The 22,182-nt window shown below is 30.0% G+C and overlaps 1 protein-coding gene and 1 long non-coding RNA gene across 2 annotated transcripts; both read right to left on the bottom strand.

The window, feature by feature from the left end:
• Positions 1 to 11,424: 11,424 nt before the first annotated feature.
• On the bottom strand, positions 11,425 to 12,332 carry LOC105774990 (uncharacterized). Its single transcript, XR_001127631.2, has 2 exons — positions 12,035 to 12,332; positions 11,425 to 11,743 (listed from the first exon to the last, which is right to left on the bottom strand). It is a non-coding gene; the product is annotated as an uncharacterized LOC105774990 (long non-coding RNA).
• A 3,081-nt stretch (positions 12,333 to 15,413) lies between these two features.
• On the bottom strand, positions 15,414 to 16,630 carry LOC105778226 (L10-interacting MYB domain-containing protein). The gene is made up of 2 exons (XM_012601890.2): positions 15,998 to 16,630; positions 15,414 to 15,909 (listed from the first exon to the last, which is right to left on the bottom strand). The coding sequence occupies exons 1-2, from the start codon at positions 16,334 to 16,336 to the stop codon at positions 15,577 to 15,579; spliced, it is 672 nt and encodes a 223-aa protein (XP_012457344.2). The 5' UTR covers positions 16,337 to 16,630; the 3' UTR covers positions 15,414 to 15,576.
• Between the last annotated feature and the right edge of the window lie 5,552 nt (positions 16,631 to 22,182).

Below are 22,182 nucleotides of genomic sequence, written 5' to 3'. Positions count from 1 at the left end.
AAAAACTCTACGGAGTCGGAGGCTTTAAGCTATATGAATGAATGCAAGTCTATGGCCATGGCATGAACTAGGGAGATCTACGAAACAATTTGTGTTTATGAATCCATTAGAATCGCTTATAAGGCATGATCCATGGAGGTCCACTAGACTCGCCTATATGGCATAATCCAATGGAGGTATGCGAGATAATTCGCATATGTGAATCCATGTATATGTCTACAGCTAAATTTCCACAAATAAAGGATCCGCTCTTAAAAATTCGCCTACATGTAATTTGTTTCTAAAAGTAGGCCATTATGTATGGGTTATCTATTGTCACGAGACATTCACAAATTATGATTGTCCATTGGATTTGTTCTTTAAGCTTAGTGTTGAAGCTAGACATGGAATTCCATCTTATGAAGGTTCGCAAAACTGCTCGCGTATTGGAATTCATTTCTATATAAAGATCTTTTCTTATAAATCTGTATCTACATACATGAATTCATGAGTTATTATTCGTATATATATTGCCTTCTAAGAATGATGGTCTATCTTTCAAGTGGAAGTCGCAGAAGCTATCCGCCAAAAGAGTGTCTGCAGGATTCAACTGTGATGTGCTAATTCGCCATATAGTGGTTAGCAAAGGTATTTCACGGTTGAACCAATGATGAGCCGGTAATATGACTTCAGCTATCTAATCATTGAAAATGGACAACTAAAAATAATCTACAATGGGTTCCATAAAGAAAAGTGAGGAAGAGGAAGTTTGTGTCATAGAAGATAATATGTCAACTTATGAGATGCTTCGATATGTGTGGAGACAAGTTTATGCCAGTGATATTAGCTAACTGTCCTAGTACTGATAAAGTTAACATGAACTCAAATCCAAGAAGTCCTTGCAAATAAATGATTTTGTAAGGATATAAGGTATGGACAACTCACTAAGTTCAATTTAAACTTATGTTTGTGTTATTATGTATTGTAGGTAAAATGAAAAATTCGAGGATTTGAGGAAGGACCAGGTCAAAATCTGCCGTGCTCAGGCAGGCATGTTTCTTAGATGTAATATGCATCCAAAGGCAGAGCCTGAGTGTCATGTTCGAATTTGTATTTAAGTATGAACAGAACATTCTTTTCAGAACTAAATATTTCACTCTAGTAAAGTTACGTTTGTAAATTTTTTGTATCTTAAATTAAAAATATATAATTGAAAATAAATTCATGTATGTGGCAAAGTCATTTAGCTAACCATGTTAAATAATATTCGTATTAAGTGAATATATTTTCGGAATATTTTAAGGAATGTGTTAGCTAAAATAGGGTATGCAGCATAGTACCCTATAGCCCAGAATCGACGATCGGATTTGGTACGGAGTGTTACAAAATAATTGTGAGTTTGTTAAAGAACTAATAGAGTATTTGGATTTTTTGTATTCTAGGAAAGGCAATATCTCTTGTATGTATGAAGTGTGCCAAGCGTTCTATCGTCCAGAAAAGAAAGATAGATCCTTCACAACTTACTTCATGGATTTTAGGAGAGTATTGAAGAACTCAATGTGTTGTGTCATTCAATTCAGATGTTAAAGTACAACCATCTAGTGATAAAATATGGAGATCAAGAGTTTTCTCTTTGGTCTTCTGTTGAAATTTGATGCTATCAAATCCTAGATTCTTTCGAGTTCTAAAATTTTGTCTCTACAAGATGCATTCACAAGAGTACTATAAATTAAAAACATGCATTCTGCTTAAACTTATAGTAATGCATTGGTGAGTTGTGGTAATAAGACACGAAATCAACTAGTCATGATAAAAATGATGATAATCGTGAGACAAGAGGAACGATGTGCTATTATTGTCATGATCCTAGCATTATTGCCAGAAGCTTTAGAATAAGGCTTGGAGAGCACAGCTAACACATATTGCAACAATGAGTTCTGAGACCATTTCGTCATCTAAAAAATTCATTCCTTTTTATCATTGTTATTGTCGAGTCAGGTAACTCAACTAAGTGACTCATCTCCTAATCATCCAATTAGATCATTGACTTCGGTGCTATAAATAATATGACAAGTAATCTAAATCTATTTTCAACCTCTAAGCCACATATACATACTCTTAAATTTGTTTTAGCTAATGGATCCACCTCTCGTGTTCTTAGATCTAGCATCGTTCATCCTACATTTTCTATTTCTCTCAGTTCTGTGTTAAGCCTACCTGATTTTTCTTTGAACTTATTTTATGTAAGTAAATCTTACATGTGCTCTCAACTGTTGTGTCTCATTTTTTCCTGATCATTATCTCTTTCAGGATGTTACGATGGAGTGGGTTATTAGTAGTGGCTATAGGTCTCAAGGTCCTATAACAACTCAGTTTTAGTGGTGTCGAGAACGGTGCTTTCGGAACCCCATTTTTGATGTTCAAGACCATAAATATTATCACTTAATATTTACGAGGTTAGTATAAAGTTTAATTAAAGTTTGGTCCATTAATTTTTTTCAATTGGATAATTGATTGAGGTATAAGGACTAAATTGTAAAAGTGGTAAAAATTAATTGCTATGGATTTTAAATAATTGAAGGACTAATTGAGAAATTAGACATTTTTTAAGTCACCAAACGGTGGTGGATGACAACTTTCATCCACCAATTTGGTTAATTATCATTAACATTTATTAATTAAGGTTAAATTAAATAATTATATTTTATTAGTTTTAATTAAATGTATATAAGACAAAATGTAAACGAAACATTGTTAATCTTTTATTCTCTTCTCCACTCGAAACTATGAAGAAAGAATAGGGTTTCTGCATTTCAGCTTTGGTCCCTAAATTGGTAAGCAATTCCAAGTCTGTTTTTTTGTAATTTTATATTTTTTAGGTTTTAGGAGCTTGAATTAGCTAGCCCATGTACCAATTTTTTAAAACTGTTAAAGTTTTCAAAAGTTCTCATTGTTGAATACTTGATGAAATTTGTGTTATTTTGCTAGATTTTAAGCTTAGATTTGAAAAAAAAAATTAGTTTGTAAAGTTTAATTGCGAGTTTGTGAACATAGGGACTAAAATGTGTAAATTTCAAATTTGATGATTAATTTCTATAATTATAGATAATAAAGGGCTTTAGAATGATGAAATTGAGATCATTTTGAAATTGAAGCTTAAATTTAGAAGCTATAGCAATTTCGATTTTAAGGACTAAATTGAATCAAATAAAAAAAATTTAAAGAGCATTCAAAAAGTGAAGTTGAATTATCATATGCATTTAATAGGGTGATATAAGGTATTTGGAGTTGATTAACTAAAATAAATTATCGTATAGATCGAGATTTGAACCAATCAGACGGTAAATCAAGGAAAAGGCAAAATTTTAGATTAGCTCTCGATGTCTTGCTTGTTGTTTTTGGTAGGTAAGTTCATATGGAACTTACTATGTTATTTATGTTATGCTTGAACTATATTATAATGTCTATTAGTTTAGGTTAATTGTAATTTTAATGGTTTTGACATCTAAAGGACTAAATCATAAAGTATGGAAGATATGATCATTACATATTAATACAATGTATTGAATGAATGTGAAATGGTTATATTATTGAATGATATATATATAATGACATTATAAGGTTTGAAATGGTACAGAAACAGTAACAGTGCCCGCGTGAACTTAGTAAACGATTAGAATACAAATGTTATGACATTAGGGTTCAAATGGAAAAGGAAATGGTTCAATTGAAAAAGGAAAATGAGTGTTTGATCAGGGATTAATACAATGGCTTGAGATCCAACATTTGTGTGGATTCTCTAAAGCTAATGTTAACAGCATCGAACTAATCTCGAATGAGCAACCTTAATCTGAAGCTAGTGCTAGCACCCTGATTATGAGAACTCGTGTGAGCAAATTAGTCTCGTGTGTCCGAATTCAATTTGCTATAGTTCTCCGAGAGAAAAAGGTAATTAAATGAAAATGAAAATGAAATAGTTGAAAAGATTGAATATGAATTCAATAGATATGATTGCAAAATGAGCAAGGTTGAATGGCATGATATACAATGATATGGTTGTACATATATATAAATTGATTATTATGACATGATTATGTTAATATACTAACCTATTGGTTGTTGTATGGAATTGTACATGAAAGTATAAGGATGCTAAGGAAATGTCTTGTTATGTACCATTGTGTTCCAATTATTTAAATTTTTGGAATATCAAGGTAAGTTAAGGCAATTTTCATATGGATTTACTAAGCATTCAAAATGCTTACTTGTTGCCTCCCTTTTACCTTATAGATTGTTAGTTTGTGGAACACGTCGACCAGATCGCCTTGAAGCTCACATTATCCTACTATCATTCGGTAGTATTTTGCCCATTTTAAGCTTGATTTTATAGCATGTACATAGGTGTTGCTTTATTAACATAAAAATGTTAGTTTGGTTTGAAACTTTGGTTAATGATTGATTTTGAGCAAACCAATGCCAAGTTTTGTATATGTTTGATTTGGTTATTGTACGATTTTGTGAATGGCATTTTGAATAGCATAATTAAGCTTAATATGGAATGATTAAATGTTGTTTTAAATGGTTTAAAAACATGATTCTATAAGTAATATTTGAATAGGTTGAATTGGTATGAAATGGTGCCAAATTGAGGCATATTAGATTGATTGATTTTGGAAATGGTTAAATGAATGTTATAGAATGTATTTTGGTTTATTTTGTGTAGGTACAAAGGTGCAATTAGGCACCAAATGAGTTAATTTGTTGATGGCTTGAATTAGGTATCAAAAGGCCTTTTTTGCGCCAAAAACAAAGTCCACGTCGCAATAAGACCTGGACTCCAAGCCACAACATAACGAGGAATCCCGTCACCACAACGAGGCAAGTCAGACGGTCACGTTGTGATGTCATTTTGAAATTTTAAAAATGTTTCAATTTGGTTCTAATGCGATTCCCGGTTAACTTCAAAGCTTTCGTAGGCTCGTATAAGACCTAAAAAAGATTTTATAATGAATTTATGATTTGTAATGATTGTATTTGCATGAATTATGTTTTAATGTGATTATTAATTGTCTATAGTTGCTTCAACAACGATTGTAGAATTTCATAGCTCAGACCCGATGATCGAATCGAGCGAGGGGTGTTACAAGTCTTTATGTCATTGATACATAAATGACAAGAGTTGTTGCTTGTTATAGTATGGAATCTCCCTTCGAGGTACATTGTCAGTTGGGTAATCCTTTATTGCCTTATTTGAAGAAGTTGTGTCCTCAATTTCAAAGTTTGTCATCGTTAGCTTGTAAGTCATGTTAATTTGTTAAACATCACCATCTTCCCTCTATTCTTAGAGTCAATAAAATAGTCGAGCTTTCTTTTGAATAAGCTCATTCTAATGTTTAGGGTTTAAGTCCTACTACTTTAAAGTATGAGTTTCGTTATTTTATTACTATTGTAGATTATTATTCACACATAACTTGGTTATATTTAATGAAAAGCTAGATCCCTCATTTTTCAAATAAGTGTTCTTAAATGTTTTTAGGATGATTCCATTTTAATAGTATTTTTTCTTATTAATCTTATGTCATCTTTTGTACTTAACGATGAAATTCCTTACCATATCTTATTTCCTTCAAAACCATTATTTCCTATTGAGCCCATATATTTGGTAACACTTGCTTGGTTTGTGATCTTCATCTAACTCATAAAATTGGACCCAAAGTCTCTTAAATGTGTTTTTCTTGGTTATTTTTGGATTAAAAATGGTTATAAGTTTTACTTTCCTAATCTTAAACGATATCTTGCATCCATTGATGTTACCTTTCTTGAAAACACACTATTTTTCTTGGTGTCATCTGTTTATAAGACTTCCCCAAAAGATGATGATTTGTTCTTATATACTATAAATCGTCCTGTTAACTCCTTAGAAACAAGTATACCAGAACAAGTAACAACTCGACCATCAATCATTCATGTTTATTGAAGAGGGCAAGATACTTTAGCTACATGCCCACCACATGTCTTTTCGTGGAAAAGTTTTGTTCCTAATTAACCTGATCCTAGTGTTGACATTCTCATTGCCTTTAAAAAAGGTAACCGAAAATGTACTTATCTCATCTCCTTTCTTATCTCTTATAATCATTTATCACCTATGAGTAGCTCTTTTATTGTTTCTTTGGTATTTCAATTCCTAAAATTGTTAGAAAGGCCTTGTCTCATATTAACTGGCTAAATGCAATGATAGAGGAGATGGTTGCTTTAGATGGTAATGGTACTTGGGTATTAGTTCTGCAATGATAGAGGAGATGATTGCTTTAGATGGTAATGGTACTTGGGTATTAGTTCATTTTTCTACTAGAAAAATGGTTATTAGATGTAAATGGATGTTTATAGTCAATGTTAATCCTGCTGGATCAATTACATGACTAAAGTCCATCTTGTTCGTAAAGGATATGCTCAAACCTATGGGGTTGATTACTTAGGCACTTTCTCTCGATGGCTAAAATGGCTTCTGTTTGCTTGTTTATTTCTATGGCTACTACATATTGGTGGCCTTTGCACCAACTTGATATAAAAATGCATTTTTGTATAGTAATCTACAAGAGGAAGGTTATATGAAGCAATCACCAAGTTTTGTTGCTCAATAGGAGAATGCGAAGGTGTGTCATCTTTGGAAATCTCTATATTGCTTGAAACAAAGTCGACGAGCATGGTTTGGATGTTTCAATAAAGTGGTTCAAGATTTGGGCTTATAGAAGAGAAGTTGTGATCACTCGATTTTCTATAAATATTAAAATGCAAGTATAATTTTACTAGCAATTTATGTTAATGATATTGTTTTTACTGGAGTGATGATGCAATCATTTTTATTTTGAAATCATTCCTTCATACTCAATTTTAAATGAAAGATTTAGGACAATTGAATATTTTCTTGGAGTTGATGTTATTGTTTTATCTGATGCCTTAAGTGTAATAATTTCGCCAATGTACACTTGTAATTTTTTCGAACAAATTGGTTAATAAAATATATTCGTTGACTACATTAATATACTTTGTATAATTGTCCTCATATGGTTTTTGCACACAAAGAAAAATGTAAGCAAATGTTGCTCATTGGTTGTCTAAAGTTTAAACTGATACTAAGCAATATTACGTGATCAGATCGTAATATGAAAAGATAGCTTGTATTAGTAGACAAACCTAAACATATCCTTAGTCTAATTGGAAATGAGCAAAGCGATTGAAATACTAATATATCGTCCATCAAGTCCAATTGGGGAGATGCTTTGTTTTGAGCATCGAAATGGATGACTCCTAGAAGATAGAGACACAAATGTGACTGACTAGACTGACAGTACATTAGATAGGACCCAAGATGAATAGATCTTGAATTCGTTTATGGACTTATTCACTTGTGATGTTCATAGTGTGGCATATCTAAATCTTGAATGGATGACGGACTATGTATGTGTGGCTCGTACACTTTGATGTAAGTAAAAGCCTAAGTTCGAATAGATAAGGAACCAAAAGTTGGTGCATTAGGTGTACGACTTTTGCAGTATGTAGCTTCATTCTAAATAGTGGAATTTATAGCCCGAGACATGAGTAAATAATATCATCTTATTGGCATTACATGGTTGATAAAAAGTAAACGCAGCCATGGGTTGTTCATTATTGTGACGGATGACTTGATCACTATTTGGTTACCATGAGATAAAATATGATCATATTGAGAGAACAAATATTATCCCAAAGAGATTAAGGATATCCTATGAGGGTAACACACTTATGACAAGGTAATTGAACAACCACTAATCGAGTTACTTTCGTAATGGTATGTCGTTGAGGAGAGCTCAGTCACGATACTATAGTGGAATGACTTCATGAGTAAATGAGTTTATAATTAATAGGCGAAAAGCTGGAACTTAATTATAAATTATTTGAGCCTCAATTGCATTGTTTAATCGGTCCCCCCGCTAGCTCGTTGAAACCTGAAATGAATTGCTTGTTTGAATCAAAATGAATAGAAATAAAGAAACGGAAAACATTCAGAAATAATTATGGTTTTCTCTGAAATGGAGAAATATTAAATATATTTTCTCAGAAACTTTACCATGGGTAAAATCATCATAATTTTATCAGGGATAAAATTAGGTTGATAAAATTATTTAATATAAATATTGAAGTTTGTTTTTGGGAAATAGAAAAACAAATATCGGGTTGGATCTAATTATAAAGTACTTTTTAAAAGTCCGAAAAGTACTTGTAATTGGACCTGATATGGAACAAGCCCAAAAGCCCCTTATGTTAATAGAGTGGACAACTAACCCTAGTTAATAAACTTATCTAATTTTGAGAGATTGTTACTTTGTCGGAAAATAGAGAGAATTTATTCCCAACTATTAAATATATTTTTCCAGAATAACAATTCTACCGGTTTCTATTAAAGAAGAGAGAATTTTCGTTTTCACCCTAAAAGGAAAAGAAAACTTTTTTCTAGTTTTATGTTTTGATTCAATTGGTTTGAGTCCACACTTGAAGCAATTCGTGGTATGAGAATAGTGGAGAAGATCATTTGGTTGAAAGTTGGAAAATATCAAGGATCCGCTAATCCAAAAACACATGTACGATTTCGGTCTAAGGTTTATCGCTATAAATATCACAACCGGGTCGATTTTCAAAATTTTAATTTTTCGTTGTGTAAAAAAACAATTTTCAAACCAAATTTTTTCCAACAATTATCAGAAGTAAGAAGGGTATTTTTTTGTCTTAGAGGAAACATACCTTTGACTTACTTGTAGAAACTAAAAAATCAAAATGTAAACCGTGTAACACACTGATAGATTTCAATTTGCAACTCATCAAGGAAGATAGTGAACCTTTTAAGGATCCACAACATTGGATTTATCCTTCATACCAATAGAGCTCCAATGCACATTGTCTTTTTTTGTTCCCCATTTGTAATGCTTTGTTTGAGTTTGAGAACTTATTTTCCAACTTAATTTAAACTTCTTAGCTACCTTTTGAAGAACAAATGATTGTATGAAAAAAAACAAAAGAAAGAAAAAGAAGCAGAGTGTTGAGGAATGTCCAGACGACAGTGAGAAGAGAAAAAAAAAGCTTTTGGATTAATTATATAGAGGTTCCTAGCTTTAGTCAAAAAAAAAAAGGAGTCATGTGTCAATCACTCAATAGGCTAATGTGTCATGTTAGCAATTTGTTAATGAATTAACAGAATTTTTAACAATCATAACTAATTCGAACAAATATATTAATTAGAGTGATTAAATTAAAAAAATAGAAGAATGAAAATAGGATTTATCGTATTTTAAAGTGACCTTTACCCTCCTAAACAAAGAGATAGGGGAATAAAGAAAAAAAAATTTTAGTTTAATGGCAGTGACCATTTTTGTAATGAAAAGTGGGTGTCGGCATTCATGGCGTAAAGGCATTGAAAATTGAGAATGGCATTTGGGCATTTGGAATTAAAAAGAGAAAATTCGCTCATGACCATTTCAATGCGAAAAAGGAATGGGCTTTGCATCCAAAAAAAGATATTCCAGCAATGGCATTCGGCCATTGATAATGGAATTGTTAAACGAATTAAGGTGTTATTATTTTTAAAGGGTTAACAGAAAGAAAATGAGGAAATAAGTTTTCTTTAATTTTGAAATGCAATTCTTGGATCCCTCTACACGATAGAAGAATTTAGACCATGAAAAGTGGATAATTACTGTTATGTGATCTTGTCTCAAACCAGTGAATTGGGATCAATTTCTCATCCATCCATCCTGTAATTCCACATTTATTTATGACCCCATCAGATTTTAAGACCCAAGGCCAGAATGTTGTTCATTTTTTCTCCAATTTATGTGTATATCATCTTTCACCGGTTCTTTTTAATGCATTTATAATAATTAGTCCTATTAGTTATTGAATTTATTTTTTAATATCTTTGTCAAGTGCAGCACTAAATATTTGATAGTATTCGGATTTTTAACTATACATTATTCATTTAATATAAATACTAACACAACTATAATATACAAAAAGTAAAGCAAAATCCACATATTGCATACATATATGGTGAGAGGAAACCCACATATTATAATTACAGATGATAGACTCAAATTTAAGCCTTTAATAGCCATACCAAGACTCATTAATTATATTTTATTAATTTTTTTAAAGTTATTAATATCTAATATATTCGAAAATAACTATTGTTTTTTTTAAGGTTACCAAAACTAACCTCACCACCCCATTTAAAAGAAGTTTTAATCTAGACCTCAACCACGGATGGACGATGTGTTTATTTCCGATAAAATTTAAAATAACGATAACGGTGAAATTAATTATTATAGCTGTAAAATAAAAAATTCCACCGCAACATAACCACCGTCCATCCAAAGGGAGTCTTATCATTAACTCAAATTAAGATAAGCTCGATACTTTAAAAATATTATTATATACTTTTTTTGTGCATTAGAAGAATAAACCTATTTGGCCAAATCTGACAACACCTCTTTCAGTAGTATCTTCCATTGATATAGCGATATCAAACTATCAAGAGGGGAAGATAAATGGGTTACTCCTTAGTCCAAATATTAAAATTATTTTGTATTAATATATTTACCTTTTATATGATTGAACCTATATAAAACAGTATACTTTTATTACTAAAATATTAATTCAAATAAACCCAATCTAAACAAATAGGTAAAACTTTAGACATATCTAATCTAATGGTCAATATAAGAATAAGAAGCTTAATTTAAAAAATATTAGATGGGGTGATCATTTTATCGAGTCAAGTCAAATTGAGTAAAAAAAATTTGAGTTAGTCGAGTTGACGAATCCTATTTTATCAAACACACTCAATTTGAAAATTTTTCCGAATTATATGAAATTCAAACCAAATCGAATATATATTTTTAAGTTAAATTAAAAATTAAAAATAATTATAAAAGTCTTTATTTTCGTAAAATAATCATAATCAAAAGTGTATGATATGCTCAATAAAGACATGGACGGAGGAGTTAAAAAGATTCCCTTCTTCGAATAAACATATACATACATAAATAAAAAAAATTTCTCAAAACTAAATTTGTATGCGTAGGAGAAAATCTAAAGAAGCAAATGTCTTGACATATAACAAGAAGATAACACCATTAGTTAGCTCGAATGTTTGGGTTCAACACTATAGTTTACCAAAAATGACAAGCTCTTTTTTTTTTTTTTTTTTGAATTACAAGAAGAAGACAAAACCCTAACAACGATACAATTAGCGTGACTTGAACTCAGGCCACACCTGAGACGGTGAACACCCTGACAATCAAGCCAACATGGGATTCAAAATGACAAAGCTTTAAATGAACATAGCAGCCTACACCAAACAACAAAATAGTTGCCATTCTACATTGAAATCTATCTACCATATAATAAATATCATTATTTAAAGCCCTTAGTAATTTCACTTGACATTTATTCTATGGTTCAATCCATGACTGCTTCAGTACATCAAATTCAAATTCAATAAATAACAAGTTTGATAATTCATAAAGTTACAAACAAGGTTAAATTAAATATTCATTCGAAACCTGTAACCCCACGTAGCTAATATTCTGTCAAACAAAGCCTCTGAATCATGGATTAAAGTCGGTGGAAACAAAATATCAAACACCATAGGAATAGTCATTGCCAAAGCTTTAATTGAGTGGCAGAAAAGCTCAAGCTACACGGGGTGTAGATAAGCAAGTCGGCTTTACAGCTTAAATAAAGAATATATTTGTTAATATATATAAATAAAGATGAACAAATCCTAAAACTCCTGAAAATCTAGTAATGAAATTAAATTATTAAATCTATATAACTAAATCAGATCATAACAGCATTTGATTTTCTCTTTCCTAGTTCCCACATGTATTCTTAGCAAACAAACAGACAACAGTAACAGAAAGAGAAAGAACAAATGTGGTAAATCAGATCATAACAGCATTTGATTTCCCTTTCCTACAACTTTTCTTAGCAAACAAACAGACAACAATAATAGAAAGAGTACATTTTCTGGCGCCTAAAACTTGGTGAAGAGGTGATAAGCTTTGGCCTTGAGAGCGACAGCACGAGCGTGAGACTGCTAGTTGTCGTCAGAATCGGAGGGGAACGACAGCGAGGAGGCAGAAAATTTGGCGGAAAAGAATTTCTAGGGTTCTTAATTTGGGGGAAATGGGAATGGGTAGAAAATTTGGTAGAAAACAATAACTTTTAATTGAAGGAATTTTTTTATAGAAAAACTGTAATAAAAGACTTTCTAAAACGACTTCGGGGGAGGGTAAGGAATTAAAACTGAAAATACACGTAAGAGCCAGTTTAACATTATTTCTCGGAAGTAATTTTTGGATAAAAAATATTTTTAAAATAAAAGTATTGTTAAACTTGATGCTTTTGGGATAAAAATACTTTTCAATTTTTTGACCAAAGGAAATTTTAGTTTTTGCTCAAACGTACTTTTGTTTCAAAAGTATTTTTGAAAAGTAATGCTAAAATTGACCTAAATCTAAAATCATGCGGTTTTAGATATACAATTTTTCCTTTGTTCATAATTTTTTTGAATAATTTCATTACATGTTCTGATTATATCTAGTTTTTTTAATAAAATGTTTAGAATTATTCATACTTCCTCTTCAATTCATAAATAGGAGGATAATATGCTTTCGTACACTTGAACTCAAGTCCTCATGTATTGGCAACAATACTCTTGTCAATCAAACTAAAACTTATTCAATCAAGTCGTAAAAATTTAATTCGATTTGAATTCGAAAAATTTAACTCATTTATTTAAATTGAAAATTAAACAACTTAAACAATTAAATTTAAATAATATAAAATATAAATTTTAATTTTAATTTTTTTCCAATCGGTTGGAATTCTCCCCATCCATAATATTAGAAATCAACCTTAAAACTCTCAACAGTAATAAGCGGACTTTGCGGCCACAATTGGAAGCTTAGCTGACTGAATGGTAAATATTTAAGTTCAGTTCTTCATTGTTTTTGAAAAGTGAAGTGAAAAAGTATTTTTGAGAAGTGCTTTTGAAAAATTTGAGTGTTTGGTATTGCTGTCAAAAAGTGCTTTTAAAAAATAAAATGACCATTTTAGACATGATATTATAAAGTAACAAATATGTATTTAAATAATATTCAAATTAGTTAATATTATGATATTTTAGCAAAAATATAAAAATAATTTATTGTAACTTATTATTAATATTTTAATATATAATATTAATTTTAAATATTTCTAAGTAATTAATATTAATTATTTATTAAATTTAATTAGAATATATAAATTATATTTAAATATTTAAATATAAAATTAAATATTTTTAATTAGATATTGACACAATTGTATTATTATAAAATTATTTTCTATTTTTAATTAATGCTTTTAACACATTTGTATTATTTTATTTTAAAATGTATTTGAATATATAACTCATATTAGATATTAACATAACATAGAAAACATAAACCTAACAAATTAAAATATTACATATATTTGGATTAAAGTTTTAAAAGTGATAATATTTATATACCAAATATAAATACTAAAAATTTTACAATAGCATTTACAATTTAAAGTGAATTCATTAAACTAGAAACTATAGCATCTCTTGTTAATTCCATTTCAAAACCACTTGAATTGTTTGATTAACCGTCATCATCACCATCATCATCGTCGTCGTTGTCATCATTACTTTCTCGACCATGCGCATTTTCTGAATCAATAATATTCTCATATGCCCAGTTAATATCTTCGTATTTCATAAAATCTGCATCATTTCGATCGGCATGTTTTCGGATAAAATTGTGTATCGTCATTGTAGCAAAACGATCATTGTTTGCTTTTCAAAACTATAACTTGACATATCCATTAAAATGACCCATTTTTTTTCAAAACACCAAAAGTTCGTTCAATCACACTACATAATGATGAATGTGAATGATTGAATATCTGTTCTTTACCAGATACCGGTCTACCTCTACGAAAGTCAGGTAAATGATATCGCCCTATATGGTCCAAGATAACCTTTCATTTGAGGATATCCAGAATCAACAAGATAATATTTTCCTACAAGTCATAATATAACAAACAATTAATTTGAGAATTTTTTTATAAAAATTATCAATTAAAGAACTTATACTTTATTATTTAGAAAATCACATATAAAAAAAATATCTAACCATTTGGTGGGTGCGGAAATTTGTATTTCGGATCTCGAATTGCATCAAGAAATATTCTAGTGTTATGTGCCGGCCCTTCCCATCCAACCATGACAAAGGTGAAACACATATTAAAATCACATACTGCTATAACATTTTAAGTCGGGATACATTTTCTTCCAATATAGGGAATCTGTTCATTTGGTGGAAGAATAGCAGCAATGTGAGTACCATTAATTGCACCTATGCAATCCTGAACAAATAATCATATTACTCTCGTGCATATTTTTAGTCAACCAAATATATTAAAATATAATAATATAAAATTAAATTTTAACCTTAAAATGCGGCATATATCTAGAATCATTATGTATTTGTTCGGGTTTTGAGCTAAAAAAAAGGATATTCGGGTGCAATTAGATCAGTGGCCATCCTTGAAACTTTCTCAAGCACAGTTGCAAAGTTTCGACTTATTGTTGATCCAGACCTTTGAAATCTTTCTCAACATTGGGAAACTTTTGCGCCGGTGCCCAAGATGTATAAAAAAATTCCCAACATTTCACTAGAAGATAGGTTTCTTGAAGTTTGCAAGTTGTATCTTGTCTCCAAAACTCTCAACAAACTTGTTAATACCATTTTAGACATCCTAAAGTTAATCATACAACATGATTCGTGATCGTCAAGGATCTCTCGGATCCATGTCTCACCTGACTGTTTTGAATCCATGCATGGTTGCCTCAATATATACTTCTCGTAATATAATTGCACGGAAGAAGATGCAACAGCAAATAATCGGTTAAAACATTCCATGCGTTGTAAAATCTCTTTCTTTTCCCTTTCATCATCACTTTCATCACCGCTGTAATTCTCAACTATACTCATCACCTGTGAATAAATTTTATATCCAAAATCATATATAAACAACTATTGATAAAACTAATTTAGTATAAATAAGTAGAACATAAATTCAATATCCAAAGACCAAACATAAACAACTATTAATAAAACTAGATTACACATAAATAAGGAGAACATAAATTCAATATCCAAAAACCAAACATAAATAACTATTGATAAAATTAGTTTAGCATTGTTGTTTAGTCACATAATAGATATCTCTGAAACCTAGAAGATCAAAAAATTTTCAAATATCCTCTATTTCTGACTTAGGCCACAAAGCTCTAATCTTGGGATTAATTAATAAAAACATAATTCGCTTGTCCTTATTTAAGTGCGAAAAAGTATAGCGAACTAGCTTCTGGAACTTCTTCCGACATGCTGTCAAGCACTTTGACTGCTTGTGGAATACCATATGGATCCATAACAGGAGTCAAACTAGATGTGGCTTGACTTATATTGTCAGCTGCATTGCATAATTTTTCTATTTGACTGGACAATCTTGCAACCCCTCCAATTTGCTTTGAGGATTTCTTTCTTCCAGTTTTAAAATGTGAACTTGATATCCATCAATTTGAACATCATTTGAAATGTGAACATCATTTGAAATGTGAACATCATTTCTCATATTTTCTTCTTCATTCTCTTCAGGTATTTCGTTGTTAACATCCTCAAAAAAATTACTTCGGAGTGTACCAGAAGAAGGTGTCCATGCTTTATCACTTGTTGCAACTATCCCCATGAACATTTGGTCCAACTTCCCTTCGAATTCGAGATCAGTGCCCGATGTTCTAAATTTTTGAGCTTCAGGTACAACCTACATATAAAATGATAGTTTAATAACAGTAATTATCAATAACCTCATAAATAAGAAAAAACAAAAATATTCAGAATTATTAATGTACCTGTAGCCTACTCTCCCACCAATCATCAGATGCATCAACGGTTATTTTTATAGGATTCCACCCTAGACCAGTATCTTCACCTTTAAGTTTCTTCCAAGCTTTCCATTCTTTTTTTAGGGCATCCCACCTATTTTTAAGTTGTCTTTGTGAAAAACCCTTGCTCGCTTCTTTCTCAAAGTTGGTCATTATTTTCAACCATCCATCTTTTGTGAAATGAGTACCAGGCCTATTACTTTTCAATATCTCTTTAATACAAATATCACAAAATATTTCTGTCAATCTCTTATCCCACATTGCTTTCACTTTTTCACCACTAACTTCAACCGTTGAAGTACTCATCTATTGTGTAAACGAACAGATTCGTTTCAGCCAGTAAAACAATCAAGAAAATCAAATGTCACATAAGTATATTTGTTTACATGTGTATCAAAATATTTTCCTCTAATATTAATTTTACCAAAAAATGGACCCGACAGTAAATGTTATATGTCTTTATTATATTCCCAATGTCCAATGAAACTTCAAAAATTAGCCTAACAGCAATAACATGGCTAGCTCCCGTTGTCTATAGAGGTAAAGTTAATTTCTTTAGGAAAAAAGATAAATAGAATTTTAGAAATTGATACATCAATGTTAACTGCATCCAACTATTCAGAATCCAAGGCAGAAGCAATGAAAGAAACGTAATAAGCTCACAAACCTGGGATTTACTTTGTCAAGTCCAAGAACCAAGGAATTCCAGAATAGGTTGATTGAGAATAAGCAGAAAATAGTCAAGGGGAAATAAATTAAACCAAATCAATCATTTACAAAAGATATTGTACTAACTACTGATTTTATCAATAACTTCACTCAAAAATCCATTCTCATCCATAGAACAAATAATTTATAATTGAAAAAACCTAAAGTGTACTTAGAGACAAATGCAACTACTGATATTTATGGAAAATTGAAAACGTCAAATAAATAAATCAAATGAGTTCACTCATATATACTAATTTATATAGTACATTTATGTCATGAAATCAATTGGTAGAAAGGAAACAAAGCAGGGCAGTGCATGGAAACTACTTAAGGATAAAGCATAAAATAAAAGCATACTGTGATTTACAGTATTTCATTGAATCATTTTGCGTTCATTATGATTTTAGTTTTAAGACAAAAAGACAAAGAGAAGAAGATATATGGTGGTATGCAATAATGTCGTTTTTTCCATTTGCATTTGCTTGCCTTTGCTGCATTAACTGTATTGTTTTTTTAAATTCACATTGTTTTGTTTGTTCTTGATGCAACTAATGCAGCATAATATAATATGTTATTGCAGCTGAGAGAGAAGCTGTTAATACTGCAGAAAGGGCAGAGAGAAAGCAACAACTAAGGGAAAAAGTGAGCCACTTTTTTTAACTTATTTCTTAGGTTTGATATTGGTTATTGGCAACATCAGCTGATGGTTTTGTTCGAGTATGCTATATGTAATAAATATTCTAAATGATTGCAGCATGAAAAATGAAAGTTACCCTACTGGATTTTGTTTAGGATATAAGTTGTTATACCGTACTGGATTCATGAAGGGCAGAGCTGCATGAGCAATTATTGTACATATAAATTTTAATCTCAATTAACATATATGTATGATGTTGTTGTTCTATATACATAATGATATATTTGGATTATGTTTCTTGTCCAGTTTCTTAAACCAAATACATATGTATTCTAATAAAAATAAAGTAAATGACTGTAAACTATGATCAGAATGGCACAATTTTTCAATGGACTTATATTCAGCTTCACTTTGCTGCTAATTATTCAGATATTTACGATGAGATCAAAGAAGTTCTAGTAGTATTGTTGATGTTGCTTACTAAATACTTATACTATAGGTGCTAAATGCTGGGATTACAGTCTCATCCTTTGACCTTGTACGAACATTGTTATTTGGATAACTAAAATGAAAATCCATTTGATTTCTCTGGTAGAAACAACATGAGGAATTGCAAAGGCTTGAAAAGGAAAGACAAGTAGAGATAAGAAGCTACAAGGGTCTTATGGTCTCTGAAAAGATGACCTCAAACAAACAAATTGCTACAACAAGCAAATCTTTGTTGGAACTTGAAGAGGATTTTATGTGAACATATTGGTATTTCAATGCCAATTAGCAGCCAAAAACATACTTCCTGTAAAAGGAAAACGGCGGTTTGATGTTACTTTTATTATTGTTATTATTACTATTGCAAGCTTGAAGTTGTTTGCCTCAATAATAAGTTACCAAAAAATAGGCTACAAGAATTGGAACCAAACTTCTATTGTAATTTGGTTGGTGGGGTTAGACCATTTGGTTTTGAAAGATAAGCTTCCATGGAAGAATCCTAATAATTTTTTGCTTTATTATTGGTGATGATGGATTTTCAACATATTATTCCATGGAAACGTATTACAGCAACATTTAAAACAAAAAAAAAAAGGGTCTTGTCTAATTGTGCTAAAAAAAATCATGCAAAGTATCTAAAATATCAAATGGCACTCACTTTGAAGAATGTAGGAGGAACTGGGTACCCATAATATTCAAATATTTAGTTTATATTTCTTCTATTTTCATCAACAAAAATAGTTTGGTCTTGCAGGTTTAACTCTAAACACTCCTGGGGATCTAGCAATCACTAAAGCAAAGCAGAGCAAAGCAGGAGAGGCACAAAGCAGAGCAAAGCAGTAAAGCAAAATAGGACAAAAGCCAGAATTCTCCCTTCTTCTTTTTTTCTGTTGGAAGAGTTACTTACTTGCGGAAGAGGAAATAAAAAGCAACTAAAAACAAAGCATAATGAATAATTAAAGAGAAGAAGAAGAAGATGAAGAAAACAAACTCACCTGCAGAAAAGGAACAAAGAACAGGAAAGAGCTTTGAAAGCGAAAATGTGAAAAAAAATGGGTATAGAGCTCCAAAGAACCAACAGAGAAAAGAACGTTTTTTGGGGGAGAAGACAGGTTAAAAAGGTCAATTATCAGCCAAAAGCACTTTTGGCTGAAGAAAAGTTAAATTTTTTAACTTCTTCATTTGCAGAGAAGGACTTTTTAGATGGTGAAATTTTTCTGAAATGGAGGCCGTTCTTCATTCCTTTTAAAGAGAAAATGACCTTTTTATTGCAAAAGTCCTTCTAAAACGCAAAGGAGAACGGGGTCTTAAATTACGATGGTTATATATATCTATATATATATATATACACTCTACTGTAATCAGTTGACAGAAAATATTAAAGAACTAAAATCATAAAATAATTACGATAAATGTTAGATTTATGTTATGGATTAGACATTCAAAATTTCTATAAAACTCTAATCTTTTTAAAATTTATTATCTATATAATTAATTGAATTATTTGTTGAATACCAATATTTAGTAAATATATTTTTGATTAAAAAATAAAGTAAATACTAAGGCTCCGTTTGTTTCACTGAAAATAGCTTCCGGAAAATGATTTCTGGAAAATGACTTACTTTTCTAGAAAAGCTAATATTTTCTGATGTTTGGATGAATCTGTGTAAAATATTTTCTTTTATTTGGCAGGTTCTTTAAAAATATTTCATAAAAGTCGTTTTCAATTAAACAAACATACATTTGAGATTTTTTTATTTTTCATTGTTTAATTGAGTTTATTTGATATCTATAATTTTATATTTTACATTGTTTTTACATATATTAAAAATATTTTGTTAAATTTAGGTTCATTACAACGATTATTTTTAGTTACATGACTACTAATTGAATATTTTTTATTTAAAATGTGACATTAACAAAATTGACAAAAAAATCAACAATGTCTCAATTGGACTTGATTTTCAAATCTGGAAAGTAGAGGACTAAATTCTTAAAAATAAAAGTACGAAACTAAATTGCAAATTTGTGAAGAATATATAGACTTATGACATATTTTAACATTTATACTACAAAACATTTATTATTAATATATTTATAATTGTAATAAATAATTAGTATTAAAATATTAATATTGATATTTTCAATAATATGTGAAAATATTATTTAAAAATATTATTTTAAAATTTACTATTAAAATAAAATTTAAATATTAAATAATTTATTAAAATAATAAATTATATTAATTATATTAATAATTTATTATATGACTAAATATAAATAATTAAATACGTATGTTTAATAATATTAAAATATAATATCTTATATTAATATTTTAAATATTTTTAAAAATAAAAATAAATTTATTATCAATATAATAATATTAAATTTGATTTAAGTTAATTTTTATATAAAAGTAAAATTATCTATTGAGGAGCCCTTTTCTGGAAAATGACTTACGCTTTTCAAAAGGGTAAGTCATTTTATAAGGAAAAAGGCTTATTTTTCGTTGACCTGTAAGTCATTTTCTGTTGACCAAGCTGTTTTCTGTGAAACAAACACAGAAAAATACAGAAAATATTTTCCATAAAACCTTTTACATGTAGACAAACGAACCCTAAAATTGAATCTATTATAAATGATAATTAAAATATTTGAATCTATAATATTTAATTTTAAAAATATAAATATGTAAAAATAAATGAATCCAGACGTATGTGTATAAAGAAAGAGATGGGTAGGTGTCCAACAACTCGTTTAAAAAAGAAAAAGAGAGTATCCCTTACGTTGTGGAAGGAAATGGGAAAGGATCTCCGAAGAGTTGAGGTTTCGCATTCGATCCCTGGAGTTATGAAAAGTGATTTGAAATCCTTTTGGTGGGTGGTATGCCTCTATGTGCTTACATACTCTTTTTTTGTAGATAATGAATCACTCCTAAGAAGACCCCATTGAGGAATTTGTCCAACCAATGTAAACCATTAGATCATTTTATTGGAAAATATACAACTTATTAGTATAAAAAAGAAAAGAAAATCAAATTAAATCCTACCCCCCACATGCTTTTAAGTTAAAGCAAATGCATTTTGTTTCAAAACAAGCCAACTTCTTTTTGTGGGGCCCACATTGAGATCCAAGTACCATCCGTCATCTCTTTCCATGTACCCCAACCTCTACAAAATCACACACCCTCTTCGTTCCTTGATATATATAGGCAGCTATTTAAACTTGGTAATTTATGTATATTTGGTATTTAATTTTTTTAAAATTTAATTGATATTTAAATTGAAAAATTTTAAGTTAATTTTGTATTTTTTAGATAATTAATATCGTTAGACAATCAATATTATAATAACATGTGATAGCTTCACATTTCAACATGTGACAAAAATAAAATATATAATTTTTTTAATACAATTTTAATATCTTTTATTTTTAAAAATTTTCCCACGTTGAAATGTGAGGCTTCAATATGTCACCATGTTATTCAAGGGCAAAGTCAGAAATTTTTTTTAGGGAGACCAAAATTAAATTGTAATTTTTACGATAGTTAAAATGCAATTTCACCTTTTGAATACCCTATATTTTTTAAAGGATTAAATCAAAATTTTTTTTATCATTTTTAGGGGGCAAAGTGTAATTTTATCTTTACTAATTTAAAATTTTAAAAATTTAAAGGGCCTAAATGGAAAATTTTTAATTTTAGAGGGGGTCAGGGCCTTTGCTAGCCCCCCTTAAATACGCCCTTGATGCTATTGGTTATCAGTGCCACAATAGCATATTTTAATGGTGTTAGTAAGGTACCTAAAAAGAGTACCAAGTTGACTTACGGTTTCCAAGTTTAGGTACCAATTAGATCAAAAAAAAAGTTTAAGTATCAAGTAGGTATAAGTTGTCAAGTTCAAGTACATTCATATATATTAAGCATATAAACAATAGGGTAAACTACACCCAAAGTCATTGAATTATTAGTAAGTTTACAATTTAGTTACCCAACTTCAAAAAGTTAAAAAATAGTCATTGAACTATTCTAAATCATTTAAGTCATTGGACTGTTAAGTCTTTTCTTTAAAAAAAAATCTAGCTGGTGAGCTCCAAGTGTTGATTCGACAAATAGTATGGTGGAACATTACCTATTGATGAGTACAACATACCTTAGATCCAAGCTGATCTGAAAGATAGTGCCGAAGATTAAAGAAGAAAGCTATTCGGATTTTAGCAGGTTTGTGCATTCAAAGCTGAAGAATACGAAGGAAATGGGAGCTTTCTATTGGTATCAGTGATGCGAATGGAGAAGGCCATACAATGGTGATTTTAACAA

This window comes from Gossypium raimondii, chromosome 10 (genome assembly GCF_025698545.1).
Source record: "Gossypium raimondii isolate GPD5lz chromosome 10, ASM2569854v1, whole genome shotgun sequence".
NCBI classification, from domain to species: Eukaryota; Viridiplantae; Streptophyta; class Magnoliopsida; order Malvales; family Malvaceae; genus Gossypium; species Gossypium raimondii.
The sequence above is the reverse complement of the archived record's forward strand: the minus strand, read 5'-3'. Positions and strand labels throughout refer to the sequence as shown.